Source organism: Notothenia rossii, assembly GCF_949606895.1.
Source record: "Notothenia rossii genome assembly, chromosome: 6".
Classification (NCBI taxonomy): Eukaryota; Metazoa; Chordata; class Actinopteri; order Perciformes; family Nototheniidae; genus Notothenia; species Notothenia rossii.
Genome location: NC_136909.1, coordinates 212,654 through 233,834, shown reverse-complemented (window position 1 = coordinate 233,834; position 21,181 = coordinate 212,654). Strand labels below are relative to the sequence as shown.

At 45.5% G+C, this 21,181-nt stretch overlaps 1 protein-coding gene across 1 annotated transcript in view; it reads left to right on the top strand.

Moving 5' to 3' along the window:
- Positions 1-20,961, top strand: part of LOC307045002 (regulator of G-protein signaling 3-like) — a 22,431-nt gene extending 1,470 nt beyond the window's left edge. Inside the window, exons 2-17 of the mRNA XM_079690458.1 lie at positions 785-866; positions 1,159-1,264; positions 1,385-1,451; positions 3,154-3,489; positions 3,615-3,654; positions 3,772-3,992; positions 4,614-4,697; positions 8,274-8,385; positions 8,491-8,648; positions 9,017-9,365; positions 10,063-10,280; positions 14,983-15,029; positions 15,145-15,243; positions 15,825-15,886; positions 15,983-16,149; positions 19,944-20,961. Coding sequence (XP_079546584.1) covers positions 785-866; positions 1,159-1,264; positions 1,385-1,451; positions 3,154-3,489; positions 3,615-3,654; positions 3,772-3,992; positions 4,614-4,697; positions 8,274-8,385; positions 8,491-8,648; positions 9,017-9,365; positions 10,063-10,280; positions 14,983-15,029; positions 15,145-15,243; positions 15,825-15,886; positions 15,983-16,149; positions 19,944-20,162 — 2,367 coding nt within the window. The 3' untranslated portion in view covers positions 20,163-20,961. The remainder of the gene's footprint in view (positions 1-784; positions 867-1,158; positions 1,265-1,384; positions 1,452-3,153; positions 3,490-3,614; positions 3,655-3,771; positions 3,993-4,613; positions 4,698-8,273; positions 8,386-8,490; positions 8,649-9,016; positions 9,366-10,062; positions 10,281-14,982; positions 15,030-15,144; positions 15,244-15,824; positions 15,887-15,982; positions 16,150-19,943) is intronic.
- Positions 20,962-21,181: the final 220 nt, after the last annotated feature.

Sequence of the window (21,181 nt, the reverse complement as noted above, 5' to 3'; positions counted from 1 at the left end):
TGTGAGTGTGAATGTGTGTGTGTGTGTGTGTGTGTGAGTTTGAGTGTGTGTGAGTTTAAGTGTGTGTGTGTGTTTGAACAGGGTCCCTGTATTCTTTTCTGTTCACACAGTAGGTGTGCGTAGCCTGAGAGGCCAGACGCAGGGCACATAACCCCTCTGCTGCTTCAGAAGGTGTTTTTGAGCCCTCAGTTCGGACTGCAGGAGAGAATCATCACTAGCCCCGCCTCCCTTTTTGAAAGAAGGGGTTAGAGGAGCAGACTGTAAACTGATGGTGTGAACAGCAGCCAGAGGGATATAATAACTTCAGTGTTAGCATTATTATTCACTGAGCATGTGAACCCTCTGACCACCCCCCCCCCCCCCCCGCTGTTTTTAATATCAGACTGTCAGACTGAACTCAGGGACATTTACCTTCCTTTGTGTAGAGCTGAAGACCTTTTCCTCTGTCTTGTTTGCACAGTCATGGTTACATTCACCCCCCCCCCCCCCCAGAAACCACTTACCCCACAGAAAAAGCCTCAACTTTAAAGTAACCTTCAAATGAACTCCCCCCCCTTTACTTTCCTCTCAAGCCTCCAGTGATCAGACAACTAGAGAAGTCCTGTTGAAAGTGTATATTAATGTGTGTGTGTGTGTGTGTGTGTGTGTGTGTGTGTGTGTGTGTGTATGTGTGTGTGTGTGTGTGTGTGTGTGTGTGTATGTGTGTGTGTGTGTGTGTGTGTGTGTGTGTGTGTGTGTGTGTGTGTGTGTGTGTGTGTGTGTGTGTGTGTGTGTGTGTGTACAGGTGAGTGTGTCTCGAGGGGACGATGGTTTTGGCTTCACGATCTGCTGCGACGCTCCGGTGAGAGTCCAGGCTGTGGAGCCCGGTGAGGAACTTTAACTATGCCAGGCATCAATATATATTTATATATATCCTTTATTATAGCAGGTAAAAGTCTCATTGAGATTGAAATCTGTTTTTCATGAGCGACCTGGCCACGAGGGCAGCATGAACACAGTTACAACAACTGAACACAAAACAATTCAGGCCGACGAAAACAGCTGTAAAACAGAGATGGGAATGTCTACAATAATAATAACAATAATAATAACAATAATAATAACAATAATAATAACAATAATAATAACAATAATAATAATACTATGTGATGTCCTCAGGAGGCCCAGCCCAGGCTGCCGGGCTGCGTCAGGGCGACTCGGTCCTGCAGCTGGACTCACTTCCTGTAGAAACCTGGCAGTGCGTCGACCTCGCCCACGCCATCAGGTAACCCCCCCCCTCTCCAGAGTCTCACTTCCTGTTTCCTGTCTCTCTTTATTTACATTTAACTGTGTGTGTGTGTGTGTGTGTGTGTGTGTGTGTGTGTGTGTGTGTGTGTGTTTGTAGGAGCTGCTCCTCTCAGATAGTGTTGGTGGTGTGGAGAGGGTTACCTGAGCTCCGCCCTCACAGCCAGGTGAGTGTGTGTCATGTCTAATATTCATAAAACTAAGCTACAGCTGCTTTGCTAACCTCAGCTAAGTTACAGCTAGTGTGCTAACCTCAGCCAAGTTACAGCTAGTGTGCTAACCTCAGCCAAGTTACAGCTAGTGTGCTAACCTCAGCCAAGTTACAGCTAGTGTGCTAACCTCAGCTAAGTTACAGCTAGTGTGCTAACCTCAGCCAAGTTACAGCTAGTGTGCTAACCTCAGCCAAGTTACAGCTAGTGTGCTAACCTCAGCCAAGTTACAGCTAGTGTGCTAACCTCAGCCAAGTTACAGCTAGTGTGCTAACCTCAGCCAAGTTACAGCTAGTGTGCTAACCTCAGCCAAGTTACAGCTAGTGTGCTAACCTCAGCTAAGTTACAGCTAGTGTGCTAACCTCAGCTAAGTTACAGCTAGTGTGTTAACCTCAGTCAAGTTACAGCTAGTGTGCTAACCTCAGCCAAGTTACAGCTAGTGTGCTAACCTCAGCCAAGTTACAGCTAGTGTGCTAACCTCAGCTAAGTTACAGCTAGTGTGCTAACCTCAGCTAAGTTACAGCTAGTGTGCTAACCTCAGCCAAGTTACAGCTAGTGTGCTAACCTCAGCCAAGTTACAGCTAGTGTGCTAACCTCAGTCAAGTTACAGCTAGTGTGCTAACCTCAGCCAAGTTACAGCTAGTGTGCTAACCTCAGCCAAGTTACAGCTAGTGTGCTAACCTCAGCTAAGTTACAGCGAGTGTGCTAACCTCAGCTAAGTTACAGCTAGTGTGCTAACCTCAGCCAAGTTACAGCTAGTGTGCTAACCTCAGCCAAGTTACAGCTAGTGTGCTAACCTCAGCCAAGTTACAGCTAGTGTGCTAACCTCAGCCAAGTTACAGCTAGTGTGCTAACCTCAGCCAAGTTACAGCTAGTGTGCTAACCTCAGCCAAGTTACAGCTAGTGTGCTAACCTCAGCCAAGTTACAGCTAGTGTGCTAACCTCAGCTAAGTTACAGCTAGTGTGCTAACCTCAGCTAAGTTACAGCTAGTGTGTTAACCTCAGCCAAGTTACAGCTAGTGTGCTAACCTCAGCCAAGTTACAGCTAGTGTGCTAACCTCAGCTAAGTTACAGCTAGTGTGTTAACCTCAGTCAAGTTACAGCTAGTGTGCTAACCTCAGCTAAGTTACAGCTAGTGTGCTAACCTCAGTCAAGTTACAGCTAGTGTGCTAACCTCAGCCAAGTTACAGCTAGTGTGCTAACCTCAGCTAAGTTACAGCTAGTGTGCTAACCTCAGCTAAGTTACAGCTAGTGTGCTAACCTCAGCCAAGTTACAGCTCGTGTGCTAACCTCAGCTAAGTTACAGCTAGTGTGCTAACCTCAGCTAAGTTACAGCTAGTGTGCTAACCTCAGCCAAGTTACAGCTAGTGTGCTAACCTCAGCTAAATTACAGCTAGTGTGCTAACCTCAGCCAAGTTACAGCTAGTGTGCTAACCTCAGCCAAGTTACAGCTCGTGTGCTAACCTCAGCTAAATTACAGCTAGTGTGCTAACCTCAGCCAAGTTACAGCTAGTGTGCTAACCTCAGCCAAGTTACAGCTCGTGTGCTAACCTCAGCCAAGTTACAGCTAGTGTGCTAACCTCAGCTACGTTACTTCTACTGTACTAACCTCAGCTACGTTACTGCTAGTTTTAGCTGATGTCTCCTCCCCGTCTCCTAGACAACAGGCAGGAAGCTGCTGCCTCACCCTGCCCACAGTAAACATGGCCGCCGCCGGGGTCAGGGGTCAGGGGTCAGGTCCGGCCTGGGAGCTCTGGGCTCGCTGTGGAGGGACAGGAAGGACCATCAGAACCAGCAGGACCATCAGAACCAGCAGGACCATCAGAACCATCAGGACCATCAGAACCATCAGGACCATCAGAACCATCAGGACCACCAGGACCATCAGGAGCATAAGGATTATGCGCCTCGAACAGCCACACTGAAGGGAACCCGTGTGACATCATCACACGGAGACAATTACATCATCCTGTCAGCTGTCGATCCTGGGGGACAGGTGAGTCAGGGGGCGGGGCTTAACAATGGGGCTGCGCCTACTGAAGACTGTTTTATGCTGATATTAATAATATAAGATATGTGTGTGTGTGTGTGTGTGTGTGTGTGTGTGTGTGTGTGTTTCAGCTGCTGCAGTCAGTTTATCAGGACAGGGAGGGGGCCATCGGTAAGGTCATCATATATATAAACAATACATAAATGTATTACATTATGATATACTATAAGTAATATATAATATTATAATATTTGATCATATAAATAAGTGATGAATAATCTTCTGTAGGCCGGCTGTACCAGACCCATCCCAACAGGGGGCAGCACCTCCTGCCGGACCCTCGCCCCTTCACTTGCACGCTGCCCCCCCCCACCTCCAATTCATCCAACCACCCCGGTAACTACGGCAACTACCAGAACTGCACCATCGTCCAATCACACGTGCCCTGCTCCTACGGGCCCTACAGCAGCCCCGCCTCCAAAACTCTCATCTTCCCCGTGTTTGTGCAGGTCAGAAACCCCCCTGTGGTTGTTGTTGTTTATCCATGGTGTTGTTTATCCATGTTTTTGTTTCCATGAAGGCTTCTCATTTCTCTAATTTCCCTCCTCGACTCCTATCCTCGACTCCTATCCTCGTGCCTTAGTCCCGCCCACAGGAGATGTGAGTGGAGGAGTCGAGGAGGGGAACCAAGGAGAGAGGAGCCGAGGAGAGAGGAGTCGAGGAGGGGAGCCGAGGAGAGAGGAGGGGAACCGAGGAGAGAGGAGGGGAAGCAGCAGGCGGTTAGAGAAATGAGAACTCCTCTCCTCTGAGCGGTCATTTTAAAGAGACGTCCATTAATGATGACAGGAGGCACATTAGCCCTCTGTCTGATGGACAGATGTGTTCATGACCACACACACACACACACACACACACACACACACACACACACACACACACACACACACACACACATATATATATATATATATATATATATATATATATATATATATATATATATATATATATACGATTTCAGATTCAAACAAGTATGAGAGCACTCTCATAATAACGTAACACAATCAGAGACTGGATAACCCCCATGTTTTTTCTGTGTTGTTGTTTACATGTTGTTGTTTTCGTTTCAGCCTCTGGATCTGTGCAGTCCTGACAGAACTCTGCTGATGTCTGAAGAGATGATTCTCCACCAGTCCAACCAGCTGCCTGCACGGGTAAACACACTGTAAACACAAACACACTGTAAACACAAACACACTGTAAACACAAACACACTGTAAACACAAACACTGTAAACACAAACAGAGTGTAAACACAAACACACTGTAAACACAAACACACTGTAAACACAAACACTGTAAACACAAACAGAGTGTAAACACAAACACACTGTAAACACAAACACTGTAAACACAAACACACTGTAAACACAAACACAGTGTAAACACAAACACAGTGTAAACACAAACACACTGTAAACACAAACACAAACACACTGTAAACACAAACACACTGTAAACACAAACACAGTGTAAACACAAACACACTGTAAACACAAACACAAACACACTGTAAACACAAACACACTGTAAACACAAACACAGTGTAAACACAAACACACTGTAAACACAAACACAAACACACTGTAAACACAAACACACTGTAAACACCAACACACTGTAAACACAAACACAAACACACTGTAAACACAAACACACTGTAAACACAAACACAAACACACTGTAAACACAAACACACTGTAAACACAAACACAAACACACTGTAAACACAAACACAGTGTTAACACAAACACAAACACACTGTAAACACAAACACACTGTAAACACAAACACAAACACACTGTAAACACAAACACAAACACAGTGTAAACACAAACACAGTGTAAACACAAACACACTGTAAACACAAACAGAGTGTAAACACAAACACACTGTAAACACAAACACACTGTAAACACAAACACACTGTAAACACAAACAGAGTGTAAACACAAACACACTGTAAACACAAACACAGTGTAAACACAAACACTGTAAACACAAACAGAGTGTAAACACAAACACAGTGTAAACACAAACACACTGTAAACACTAACACATTGTAAACACAAACACACTGTAAACACAAACACTGTAAACACAAACAGAGTGTAAACACAAACACACTGTAAACACAAACACACTGTAAAAAAACAAACACAGTGTAAACACAAACACAAACACACTGTAAACACAAACACACTGTAAACACAAACACAGTATAAACACAAACACACTTTAAACACAAACACACTGTAAACAAAAACACACTGTAAACACAAACACAGTGTAAACACAAACACAATGTAAACACAAACACAGTGTAAACACAAACACAGTGTAAACACAAACACAATGTAAACACAAACACAGTGTAAACACAAACACAATGTAAACACAAACACAGTGTAAACACAAATACACTGTAAACACAAACACACTGTAAACACAAACACAGTGTAAACACAAAAACACTGTAAACACAAACACAGTGTAAACACAAACACACTGTAAACACAAACACAAACACAGTGTAAACACAAACACACTGTAAACACAAACACACTGTAAACACAAACACACTGTAAACACAAACACAGTGTAAACACAAACACAATGTAAACACAAACACAATGTAAACACAAACACAGTGTAAACACAAACACAATGTAAACACAAACACAATGTAAACACAAACACAATGTAAACACAAACACAGTGTAAACACAAACACACTGTAAACACAAACACAAACACAGTGTAAACACAAACACAATGTAAACACAAACACAATGTAAACACAAACACAGTGTAAACACAAACACAATGTAAACACAAACACACTGTAAACACAAACACAGTGTAAACACAAATACACTGTAAACACAAACACAAACACACTGTAAACACAAACACAGTGTAAACACAAAAACACTGTAAACACAAACACACACTGTAAACACAAACACAGTGTAAACACAAACACAATGTAAACACAAACACAATGTAAACACAAACACAGTGTAAACACAAATACACTGTAAACACAAACACAAACACACTGTAAACACAAACACACTGTAAAAACAAACACAGTGTAAACACAAACACACTGTAAACACAAACAGAGTGTAAACACAAACACACTGTAAACACAAACACACTGTAAACACAAACACAAACACAGTGTAAACACAAACACACTGTAAACACAAACACACTGTAAACACAAACACAAACACAGTTTAAACACAAACACAGTGTAAACACAAACACACTGTAAACACAAACACAGTGTGAACACAAACACAAACACACTGTAAACACAAACACACTGTAAACACAAACACACTGTAAACACAAACACACTGTAAACACAAACACAGTGTAAACACAAACACAAACACACTGTAAACACAAACACACTGTAAACACAAACACAGTGTAAACACAAACACAGTGTAAACACAAACACAAACACAGTGTAAACACAAACACACTGTAAACACAAACACAACACATTGTAAACACAAACACAGTGTAAACACAAACACAAACGCAGTGTAAACAAAAACACAAACACACTGTAAACACAAACACACTGTAAACACAAACACAAACACACTGTAAACACAAACACACTGTAAACACAAACACACTGTAAACACAAACACAAACACAGTGTAAATACAAACACACTGTAAACACAAACACAAACACACTGTAAACACAAACACACTGTAAACACAAACACAAACACACTGTAAACACAAAAACAAACACAGTGTAAACACAAACACACTGTAAACACAAACACACTGTAAACACAAACACAAACACACTGTAAACACAAAAACAAACACAGTGTAAACACAAACACACTGTAAACATAAACACACTGTAAACATAAACACACTGTAAACACAAACACACTGTAAACACAAACACACTGTAAACACAAACACACTGTAAACATAAACACACTGTAAACACAAACACAGTGTAAACACAAACACAGTGTAAACACAAACACACTGTAAACACAAACACATTGTAAACACAAACACACTGTAAACACAAACACACTGTAAACACAAACACAGTGTAAACAAAAACACACTGTAAACACAAACACACTGTAAACACAAACACAAACACACTGTAAACACAAACACACTGTAAACACAAATACACTGTAAACACAAACACAAACACACTGTAAACACAAACACACTGTAAACACAAACACACTGTAAACACAAACACAAACACACTGTAAACACAAACAAACTGTAAACACAAACACACTGTAAACACAAACACACTGTAAACACAAACACAAACACACTGTAAACACAAACACACTGTAAACACAAACACAAACACACTGTAAACACAAAAACAAACACAGTGTAAACACAAACACACTGTAAACACAAACACAAACACACTGTAAACACAAACACACTGTAAACACAAACACACTGTAAACACAAACACAAACACACTGTAAACACAAACACACTGTAAACACAAACACACTGTAAACACAAACACAAACACACTGTAAACACAAACACACTGTAAACACAAACACAAACACACTGTACACACAAACACACTGTAAACACAAACACAAACACACTGTAAACACAAACACACTGTAAACACAAACACAAACACACTGTAAACACAAACACACTGTAAACACAAACAGTGTGTGTATTTCAGGTGACGGTGCTGATCTACAGCGACCTGCTGCTCTTCACCAGAGAGGATGAAGCCGGGCGCTGTAACGTCCTGCAGAGTCCTGTGTACCTGAACACACTACAGCTGAGAGAGGGTACACACACACACACACACACACACACACACACACACACACACACACACACACACACACACACACACTGTGATTGTATGATAATAATAATGTTTGTGTGCGCAGTGTCCTCTGCCCCGCTGCAGATCCACTTCCTGTCCGGCTCCCTCTGGGTCTTCAGTCTGGAGGCGTTCAGCTCCAATCAGCAGCTGAGGGTCAGCCTCTGTCTCCATGACAACATACAGCTGCAGCTGGTCGCCACGGAGACGGGACACACCCACCAGGTGAGACACATACCTGCAGACCCCCCCCTGGCATCAGACCCTCCCCCAGTTCTGATGAGTAGTTATTTTTTCTTTCAATATTTTAGACAATATTTTTAAACAATACCAAAAACATTAGGAACAACACAACAATGACAACAAACAACAACACAAACAGACACACAGCAACAGTAGCAACCTACTCGTGTGAGTTTATCAATGTAACACTTCTTCCTTCATGAACACTTGGACACCAGTCCCTCACACACTCCTTCAGAGCTCCTCGCTGTGTGTGGCTCCGATGGCACATGAGACCATGTGTGGTTAGTTTGAACTGTAATAACCTCAATAACCCCACTCCACCCTGTCTCTACTCCCCCCCCCTCCAGCTCCCAGACCTCCCGTCAGATTTCGGCGTCCTCTCTCTCGGTCGTCCCTCCCCCCCTCTCTCCCCCCTCTGTGACTCCCTCAGAGCTTCCTCTCCTTACTCCCCTACCTCTCACCTCCCCTCTCTCCCCACCTACCCCTCCTCCTCATCCCCTTCCAGGACCTTCCCCTCTCTCCTCCCTCGGCCCCCCTCCAGCATCAGGATTCCGGTCTGGAAGGAGAGGGGTGAGGGGAGGGGGGGAGAAGAGCGCCAGCAGGGGGAGGGGGAGAGCGCCTCGGAGACATCAGAGAACACCAACGCCCCCTTCATCCTGAAGGAGAGTGATGAAGAGGAGGAGCTGAGCTTCACAGGTCAGATAACACGCTCCTATTGGCTAGCGCTCCAACACATTGTACGTGATAGGCTAAGGGGCGGGACATCTCTAAGCTGTTAACCAATCACAACAGAGCTGGCCAGCTAACCAATCAGAGCAGACTGGTCTCTGGTTTCAGACAGAGGGTGAGCAGAGGATGTTTGTTATTAAATACATGTATTTTCTCAGTTTATTGTAAATGTTTGATCTGAGCTGGACTCTAGTCTGCCCAATGTGAGACCCCCCCTCTCTACAGTGTAGATAAACTGGAGGGGAGGGAGGAGAAACACAGGGGGGGAGGGAAGAGAAACACAGGGGGGAGGGAGGAGAAACACAGGGGGAGCACCAGGTGAACACCATCAGGTAAGCAGGTAGGAGGGGACACAGAGACAGGAAGGGGGTTGAACACTTTTCAAAATAAAACAGGAAAACAAAGACAGATCTAGCCGGGACAAAATAAAACAGGGAAAACTAATACGGATCATAACACTCTGAGTCTGGTGGTTTTAGACCTAATGCTGCGGTACCGTCTGATGGGGGTCTTTATAATCCTGATGGGGGTCTTTATAATCCTGATGGGGGTCTTTATAATCCTGATGGGGGTCTTTATAATCCTGATGGGGTCTTTATAATCCTGATGGGGTCTTTGACAATCCTGATTAATTTGATTATGTGGTTTACATGTTTTGTTCCAGTGCTGCGCCGCTCTCTCTCTGAGGGCTCCCTGTTGCTGGAGCCTCGATCGCCCCGCTTCCTGTCCGACTCCACCATCCACCAGCTGACCCGTCCCTCCCCAGGTCCCGCTCCCCAAGGCCCCACCCCCTGCTGCCCCTCCATCAACACCCTGAGGAAACAGCTCACCAGAGAGGGGGGGTCTCTGCACCAGATGCTGCTGCTGCTCAACGGCACCAAGGTAAAGACCAGTACAGACCATCAGAGACAAGCAGAGACCAGTACAGAACAGTACAGACCAGCAGAGACAAGCAGAGACCAGTACAGACCAGTACAGACCAGCAGAGATCATTACAGAACAGCAGAGACAAGTACAGACGAGTACTGACCAGTACAGACCAGCAGAGACCAGTACAGACCAGCAAATACCAGTACAGACCAGTAGAGACCAGTACAGACAAAACAGACCAGTACAGAGACAAGCAGAGACCAGTACAGACCAGTAAAGACCAGCAGAGACCAGTACAGAGCAGCAGAGACCAGTATAGACCAGTACAGACCAGCCCAGCAGAGACAAGCAGATACCAGTACAGACCAGTACAGACGAGCAGAGACCAGTACAGACCAGTACAGACCAGCAGAGACCAGTACAGACCAGTACAGACCAGCAGAGATCATTACAGAACAGCAGGGACAAGTACAGACGAGTACAGACCAGTACAGACCAGCAGAGACCAGTACAGACCAGCAAATACCAGTACAGACCAGTAGAGACCAGTACAGACACAACAGACCAGTACAGATACAAGCAGAGACCAGTACAGACCAGTAAAGACCAGCAGAGACCAGTACAGACCAGTACAGACCAGCCCAGCAGAGACAAGCAGATACCAGTACAGACCAGCAGAGACCAGTACAGACCAGTACAGACCAGCAGACACCAGTACAGACCATTACAGACCAGCCCAGCAGAGACAAGCAGAGACCAGTACAGACCAGTACAGACCAGCAGAGACCATTACAGATCAGTACAGACCAGCAGAGACCAGCAGAGACCAGTACAGACCAGCAGAGACCAGTACAGACCAGCCCAGCAGAGACAAGCAGAGACCAGTACAGACCAGTACAGACCAGTACAGACCAGCAGATACCAGTACAGACCAGTACAGACCAATACAGACCAGCAGAGACCAGTACAGACCAGTACAGACCAGTATAGACCAGTACAGACCAGCAGAGACCAGTACAGACCAGTGCAGACCAGCAGAGACCAGTACAGACCAGTACAGACCCGCAGAGACCAATACAGACCAGTACAGACCAGCCCAGCAGAGAAAAGCAGAGACCAGTACAGACCAGTACAGATCAGTGCAGACCAGTACAGACCAGTACAGACCAGCAGAGACCAATACAGACCAGTAAAGACCAGCACAGACCAGCACAGACCAGTACAGACCAGTACAGAATAGTGCAGACCAGTACAGACCAGTACAGACCAGCAGAGACCAGTACAGACCAGTAAAGACCAGCACAGACCAGCACAGACCAGTACAGACCAGTTCAGACCAGCAGAAGGCTGAAGGTTGGTTTTGTTTTGTTTGATTAGGAGTTCGGAGACCTTCAACTGAGGAAGACTAGAGATGTTAAGATTCACCGATTCGCATCGGTGCACCGGCATAAACGTTGAAGATGCGAGTGCGCCGGTTGAAAGAGAGTACATCGGCTACAGTTCGGGTTGAACTTGCAATGCATCGATTGTAGCGTCTTTGCATCGGTACAAAAAAATATTCATTCATATATTATCCCCTCATCCTGTCAGCACTCAGCAGAGACGATCTTTGATCTTTGCTTTGCTCTACGGAGGCCGAGAGTCTCAGGTATCAACACACAGGAAGTCGAGGAGAAAGAGAAACACTACGGAGGCCGAGAGTCTCAGGTATCAACACACATGAAGTCGAGGAGAAAGAGAAACACTACGGAGGCCGAGAGTCTCAGGTATCAACACACATGAAGTTGAGGAGAGAGAGAAACACTACGGAGGCCGAGAGTCTCAGTTATCAACACACATGAAGTCGAGGAGAAAGAGAAACACTACGGAGGCCGAGAGTCTCAGGTATCAACACACATGAAGTCGAGGAGAGAGAGAAACACTACGGAGGCCGAGAGTCTCAGTTATCAACACACATGAAGTCGAGGAGAGAGAGAAACACTACGGAGGCCGAGAGTCTCAGTTATCAACACACATGAAGTCGAGGAGAAAGAGAAACACTACGGAGGCCGAGAGTCTCAGTTATCAACACACAGGAAGTCGAGGAGAAAGAGAAACACTACGGAGGCCGAGAGTCTCAGTTATCAACACACAGGAAGTCGAGGAGAAAGAGAAACACTACGGAGGCCGAGAGTCTCATTTATCAACACACATGAAGTCGAGGAGAGAGAGAAACACTACGGAGGCCGAGAGTCTCAGTTATCAACACACAGGAAGTCGAGGAGAGAGAGAAACACTACGGAGGCCGAGAGTCTCAGTTATCAACACACATGAAGTCGAGGAAAAAGAGAAACACTACGGAGGCCGAGAGTCTCAGTTATCAACACACACGAAGTCGAGGAAAAAGAGAAACACTACGGAGGCCGAGAGTCTCAGTTATCAACACACATGAAGTCGAGGAGAAAGAGAAACACTACGGAGGCCGAGAGTCTCAGTTATCAACACACATGAAGTCGAGGAAAAAGAGAAACACTACGGAGGCCGAGAGTCTCAGTTATCAACACACACGAAGTCGAGGAAAAAGAGAAACACTACGGAGGCCGAGAGTCTCAGTTATCAACACACACGAAGTCGAGGAGAGAGAGAAACACTACGGAGGCCGAGAGTCTCAGTTATCAACACACAGGAAGTCGAGGAGAGAGAGAAACTCTACGGAGGCCGAGAGTCTCAGGTATCAACACACAGGAAGTCGAGGAGAGAGAGAAACACTACGGAGGCCGAGAGTCTCAGGTATCAACACACAGGAAGTCGAGGAGAGAGAGAAACTCTACGGAGGCCGAGAGTCTCAGGTATCAACACACAGGAAGTCGAGGAGAGAGAGAAACACTACGGAGGCCGAGAGTCTCAGTTATCAACACACATGAAGTCGAGGAGAGAGAGAAACACTACGGAGGCCGAGAGTCTCAGTTATCAACACACATGAAGTCGAGGAGAGAGAGAAACACAGCACTCCCAAAAATACCTACAAATCAAACGTTTAGCAACAATTCGGATTGTTCAAGAAAGACGGTCTACTTGAAAAATCGCTCGCAAATTATAAACGATGCCGTGCCGCTTTAAAGTACACAAGTAGTACGAGGAACTTAGCGACGCACATAAAGAGGAGACATGGGGTCTGCGGCTGAGAAGAGAAACCTAAAAGTGAGACAGAGTGAAATCACTCAGTGAGGTGTTCTCTCAGAGAGAGAGGTGTTTAGCTTACAGCAGCCTGTGACGGCCAATCACAGTTTAGATGTCTTCCTCACTGTGAGCAGTTATGATAGAGCTGTGTGTGAAAGGTTCTTCTCTTTATTGTTCCTATAGAAACCACTGCTTCCTGCTCCCTGGTGAGTCAGCCTCTGAGTGTTAAGCACATCAGGCAGCAGCTGTATGGGCATTGCTCTATGGTAGCTGTTATCTGCACATTGTTAATCCTGGGCAATGCATCCTTAAATTGTGTAACTGTGAGGTACTGTACTCTGGAGACAGAGAACAGCACTACACTTGTGAAAAGGCCAGTTTGTAAAAGGTCCAAGTGTTGGTTTTTAAGGTAAAAAAGAAGCAGCATGATGCAATGCGCAGTACTAGTAGAGAGAACCAAATGTGTAAAGCACTTTTTTGTTAATTCATGAATTGCTGCATAAAAGGAATAAAACTAAATCCTCTATCGTACCATATTGAATTTTATCATTATTTTGCATCGTATCGGCCCGAATCGCATTGTATCGCCCCGAATCACATCGTATCGCCCCCGAATCACATCGCATCGCCCCGAATCGAATCGCATCGCCCCTAATCGAATCGCATCGCCCCGTATCACATCGCCCCGTATCGCATCGCCCCGAATCGCATCGCCCCGAATCGCATCGCCCCGAATCGCATGATGTTGAATCAAACAGGGCTGAATAGTATCGCATCGCCCGGTGCTTCAAATTTATCGTTAATGTATCGTATCGTTGGCAACGTATCGAGATGCGCATCGCATCGGACAGACCAGTACAGATCAGTACAGACCAGTACAGACCAGTACAGGCCAGTATAGACCAGTACAGATCAGTACAGACCAGTACAGACCAGTAAAGACCAGTGCAGACCAGTACAGATCAGTATAGACCAGTACAGATCAGTACAGACCAGTACAGACCAGTAAAGACCAGTGCAGACCAGTACAGATCAGTACAGACCAGTACAGACCAGTACAGATCAGTACAGACCAGTACAGATCAGTACAGATCAGTACAGACCAGCACAGGCCAGTACAGATCAGTACAGACCAGTACAGACCAGTACAGACCAGCACAGGCCAGTACAGACCAGTACAGACCAGTACAGACCAGTACAGACCAGTACAGACCAGTACAGATCAGTACAGACCAGTACAGATCAGTACAGACCAGTACAGACCAGTACAGACCAGTACAGATCAGTAGAGACCAGTACAGATCAGTACAGACCAGTACAGACCAGTACAGATCAGTACAGACCAGCACAGGCCAGTACAGATCAGTACAGAGCAGTACAGACCAGCACAGGCCAGCACAGGCCAGCACAGGCCAGTACAGACCAGTACAGACCAGTACAGACCAGTACAGACCAGTACAGACCAGTACAGATCAGTACAGACCAGTACAGATCAGTACAGACCAGTACAGACCAGTACAGACCAGCAGAAGGCTGACAGTTATTTTTTTATTAGGATGCCGAGTTTGGAGACCTTCAACTGAGGAAGAAGACCAAGAGTCTGTATGTACACACACACACACACACACACACACACACACACACACACACACAAACAAACAAACAAACAAACAAACAAACAAACAAACAAACACTAACATACTTCCTGTTGTCTTAGAGCTGCGGACGTCCGGAGTCACCTGCTGTTTCTACGGCGACGGAAAAACAGCACCTGTTTCCATGGCAATAGTTTGGAGAAAGCTCTGAGGAACAACAGGTAGGAAACTGTGTTCTGAGGGGACCGCCACACCAGAAACCTGATGGTTCCTCCTCGTTCCTGGTGGTTCCTGATGGTTCCTGCTGGTTCCTGCTGGTTCCTGGTGGTTCCTGGTGGTTCCTAGTGGTTCCTGATGGTTCCTGCTGGCTCCTGGTGGTTCATAATGGTTCCTTATGTTTCCTGATGGTTCATGTTGGTTCCTGCTGGTTCCTGATGGTTACTGTTGGTTCCTGATGGTTCTTACTGGTTCTTGCTGGTTCCTGATGGTTCCTGATGGTTCCTGATGGTTCCTGATGTATCCTGATGGTTCCTGCTAGTTCTTACTGGTTCCTGGTATTTCCTGATGGTTCCTACTGGTTCCTGGTGGTTCCTGCTGGTTCCTGATGTATCCTGACGGTTCCTGCTAGTTCTTACTGGTTCCTGATGGTTCCTGCTGGTTCCTGCTGGTTCCTGATGTATCCTATGGTTCCTGCTAGTTCTTACTGGTTCTTTCTGGTTCCTGATGGTTCCTGATGGTCCTTACTGGCTCTTACTGGTTCCTTCTGGTCCGAGTCTAAGGTAGTGTTGGTTCTGTTTTTCAGACCGTCTACACGGGAGGTCCTGAGGTGGGCCGAGAGTCTGGAGGCTCTGCTGACCAATCAGTGTAGGTTGCACCACTTCCTGTTTGTCTATACTACCTGTTTGTCTCCGTCCGTCTCTATTGGCTGATCGGCCTTCTTGCTCTCTTCTTATTGGTCAGACGGTCTGGCTGTGTTCCGTCACTTCCTGAGGTCAGAGTTCAGTGAGGAGAACCTGGACTTCTGGTTGGCTGTCGAGAGGTTCAAGAGGACATACCCCCTCAGCAAGATGGCCGCCAGGGCTGGGAAAATCTACCAGGAGTTCGTCAGCACGGCGGCAGCGAGACAGGTGAGACATCTACCTGTAGACAGAGACAGGAGACAGGTGAGACATCTACCTGTAGACAGAGTCAGGAGAAAGTTGAGAAATCTACCTGTAGACAGAGTCAGGAGACAGTTGAGACATCTACCTGTAGACAGAGACAGGTGAGACATCTACCTGTAGACAGAGTCAGGAGACAGTTGAGAAATCTACCTGTAGACAGAGTCAGGAGACAGTTGAGACATCTACCTGTAGACAGAGACAGGTGAGACATCTACCTGTAGACAGAGTCAGGAGACAGTTGAGAAATCTACCTGTAGACAGAGCCAGGAGACAGTTGAGACATCTACCTATAGACAGAGTCAAGAGACAGGTGAGACATCTACCTGTAGACAGTCAAGAGACAGGTGAGACATCTACCTGTAGACAGAGTCAAGAGACAGGTGAGACATCTACCTGTAGACAGTCAAGAGACAGGTGAGACATCTACCTGTAGACAGAGTCAAGAGACAGGTGAGACATCTACCTGTAGACAGAGTCAAGAGACAGTTGAGACATCTACCTCTAGACAGAGTCAAGAGACAGGTGAGACATCTACCTGTAGACAGTCAAGAGAAAGGTGAGACATCTACCTGTAGACAGAGTCAAGAGACAGGTGAGACATCTACCTGTAGACAGAGTCAAGAGACAGTTGAGACATCTACCTCTAGACAGAGTCAAGAGACAGGTGAGACATCTACCTGTAGACAGTCAAGAGAAAGGTGAGACATCTACCTGTAGACAGAGTCAAGAGACAGGTGAGACATCTATCTGTAGACAGAGTCAAGAGACAGGTGAGACATCTACCTGTAGACAGAGACAGGTGAGACATCTACCTGTAGACAGAGTCAAGAGACAGGTGAGACATCTACCTGTAGACAGAGTCAAGAGACAGCTGAGACATCTACCTGTAGACAGTCAAGAGACAGTTGAGACATCTACCTCTAGACAGAGACAGGAGACAGCTGAGACATCTACCTGTAGACAGTCAAGAGACAGTTGAGACATCTACCTGTAGACAGAGTCAAGAGACAGGTGAGACATCTACCTGTAGACAGTCAAGAGACAGGTGAGACATCTACCTGTAGACAGAGACAGGAGACAGCTGAGACATCTACCTGTAGACAGTCAAGAGACAGTTGAGACATCTACCTGTAGACAGAGTCAAGAGACAGTTGAGACATCTACCTGTAGGCAGTCAAGAGACAGTTGAGACATCTACCTGTAGACAGAGTCAAGAGACAGTTGAGACATCTACCTCTAGACAGAGACAGGAGACAGCTGAGACATCTACCTGTAGACAGTCAAGAGACAGTTGAGACATCTACCTGTAGACAGAGTCAAGAGACAGTTGAGACATCTACCTGTAGGCAGTCAAGAGACAGTTGAGACATCTACCTGTAGACAGAGACAGGAGACAGCTGAGACATCTACCTGTAAACAGAGACAGGTGACAGCTGAGACATCTACCTGTAGACAGAGACAGGTGAGACATCTAACTGTAGACAGAGACAGGTGACAGATGAGACATCTACCTGTAGACAGAGACAGGTGACAGCTTAGACATCTACCTGTAGACAGAGACAGGTGAGACATCTACCTGTAGACAGAGTCAAGAGACAGGTGAGACATCTACCTGTAGACAGAGAAAGGTGACAGCTGAGACATCTACCTGTAGACAGAGACAGGTGAGACATCTACCTGTAGACAGAGTCAAGAGACAGGTGAGACATCTACCTGTAGACAGAGTCAAGAGACAGGTGAGACATCTACCTGTAGAAAGAGTCAAGAGACAGGTGAGACATCTACCTGTAGACAGAGTCAAGAGACAGGTGAGACATCTACCTGTAGACAGAGTCAAGAGACAGGTGAGATATCTACCTGTAGACAGAGTCAAGAGACAGTTGAGACGTCTACCTGTAGACAGAGTCAAGAGACAGGCTAGCCATCTACCTGTAGACAGAGACAGGAGACAGGTGAGACATCTACCTGTAGACAGAGTCAAGAGACAGGTGAGACATCTACCTGTAGACAGAGTCAAGAGACAGGCTAGCCATCTACCTGTAGACAGAGTCAAGAGACAGTTGAGACATCTACCTGTAGACAGAGTCAAGAGACAGGTGAGACATCTACCTGTAGACAGAGTCAAGAGACAGGTGAGACATCTACCTGTAGACAGAGACAGGAGAGACATCTACCTGTAGACAGAGACAGGTGAGACATCTACCTGTAGACAGAGTCAAGAGACAGGTGAGACATCTACCTGTAGACAGAGACAGGTGAGACATCTACGTGTAGACAGAGACAGGTGTGACATCTACCTGTAGACAGAGTCAAGAGACAGGTGAGACATCTACCTGTAGACAGAGTCAGGAGACAGTTGAGACATCTACCTGTAGACAGAGACAGGTGAGACATCTACCTGTAGACAGAGACAAGAGACAGGTGAGACATCTACCTGTAGACAGAGTCAAGAGACAGGTGAGACATCTACCTGTAGACAGAGACAGGTGAGACATCTACCTGTAGACAGAGTCAAGAGACAGGTGAGACATCTACCTGTAGACAGAGACAGGTGAGACATCTACCTGTAGACAGAGTCAAGAGACAGGTGAGACATCTACCTGTAGACAGAGACAGGTGAGACATCTACCTGTAGACAGAGACAGGTGAGACATCTACCTGTAGACAGAGACAGGTGAGACATCTACCTGTAGACAGAGACAGGAGAGACATCTACCTGTAGACAGAGTCAAGAGACAGGTGAGACATCTACCTGTAGACAGAGACAGGTGAGACATCTACCTGTAGACAGAGTCAAGAGACAGGTGAGACATCTACCTGTAGACAGAGTCAAGAGACAGGTGAGACATCTACCTGTAGACAGAGTCAAGAGACAGGTGAGACATCTACCTGTAGACAGAGTCAAGAGACAGTTGAGACATCTACCTGTAGACAGAGACAGGTGAGACATCTACCTGTAGACAGAGTCAAGAGACAGGTGAGACATCTACCTGTAGACAGAGACAGGTGAGACATCTACCTGTAGACAGAGACAGGTGAGACATCTACCTGTAGACAGAGACAGGAGAGACATCTACCTGTAGACAGAGTCAAGAGACAGGTGAGACATCTACCTGTAGACAGAGACAGGTGAGACATCTACCTGTAGACAGAGTCAAGAGACAGGTGAGACATCTACCTGTAGACAGAGACAGGTGAGACATCTACCTGTAGACAGAGTCAAGAGACAGGTGAGACATCTACCTGTAGACAGAGACAGGTGAGACATCTACCTGTAGACAGAGACAGGTGAGACATCTACCTGTAGACAGAGTCAATAGACAGGTGAGACATCTACCTGTAGACAGAGTCAAGAGACAGGTGAGACATCTACCTGTAGACAGAGGAGGTGAGACATCTACCTGTAGACAGAGTCAAGAGACAGGTGAGACATCTACCTGTAGACAGAGACAGGTGAGACATCTACCTGTAGACAGAGTCAAGAGACAGGTGAGACATCTACCTGTAGACAGAGACAGGTGAGACATCTACCTGTAGACAGAGTCAAGAGACAGGTGAGACATCTACCTGTAGACAGAGACAGGTGAGACATCTACCTGTAGACAGAGACAGGTGAGACATCTACCTGTAGACAGACTCCAACACGAGACAGGTGAGACATCTGATTGGTCCTCCGATTGGTCTTGTTAGCTGTCCTCTGATTAGTCCTGTGATCTGTCCTCTGATTGGTCATATGACCCTCTGCTGTCTATCTCCAGGTCAACGTGGACTCGTCTGTCAGAGAATCGACCAATCAGGGCCTGCGTCTGGGCGCTAACCCCGCCTCCTTCCAGCAGGCCCAGGCCAAGGTCTTCGGCCTGATGGAGGGCGACAGCTACCCACGCTTCCTGAGGTCCCGCCTCTACGCCCAGCTGGCCAATCAGGGCGCACAGACAGAGTCGTCCAATCAGAGTGGAGGTGTGCCTTTAGACCAATAATAAGCGAGGAGTGCTGCCCGACATCTGATTGGCTGTCCATCAGCTCCAAGAGCCGACCAATGAAACTATAGTTGCATTATGGGAAATGTTTGAGCAGTGTTTTAAATGATAGTTGCATTATGGGAAATGTAGGAGCAGTGTTATAAATGATAGTTGCATTATGGGAAATGTTGGAGCAGTGTTTTTAGACAAAATCTCCAAATCAGTGCTCTAGTTTTACTGAATCACATTTTATTTCCATTCTTTAATATTTCCATCAGTCATCATGTCCCCTCAGTCTGAAGAATATGTAGTAAATATTACATATATATATATATATATAATATAATATCCATCAATATATATACTGATGTATATATTACAAATATATATATATATATATATATATATATATATATATATATATATACTGTGTGTGTATATATATATACAGTATATATATATATATATACATGGGAGGCGTGTGGCGCAGTGGTTAAGGCCTTGGTCTGGGGATCAGATGGTCACAGGTTCAAACCGTTCAAACCCCACTGCAGTCAGCATGTCGTCGTGTCCCTGAGACACGACAAAGTGCTCCAGTGGAGATTGTCCACAGTATTCAGTATGTGATTAATTAAAAAGTCCATTAAAATGGATTAATAAAAGTCCATCTTATGTGAGTCACTTTGAATAAAAGCGTCTGACAAGTAACATGTGATGTGATGTAATGTACACACATTGTTTTCCTCACATGTTGGACTATTTACAGACTTCAGTGTGATGTGTTTTTTAGGAGACATTAAAGCATATAATAACCAGACTCCTGCTTTCACGTCATATATTCATATTGAACCAGTTACAGCTCATAAGCCTTACTGAAGTAATAAATACTGGTGAATGATTGATGTGAAGCTTTGTTATAAAGTAAAACACATATCTTTATTATTGAATAAAGAAACTCACACATGAATAAACATGAGGTAAACCAGGTGAAGGTCAAATATAATAATAACATATAATATGATTATATTTTATATCCT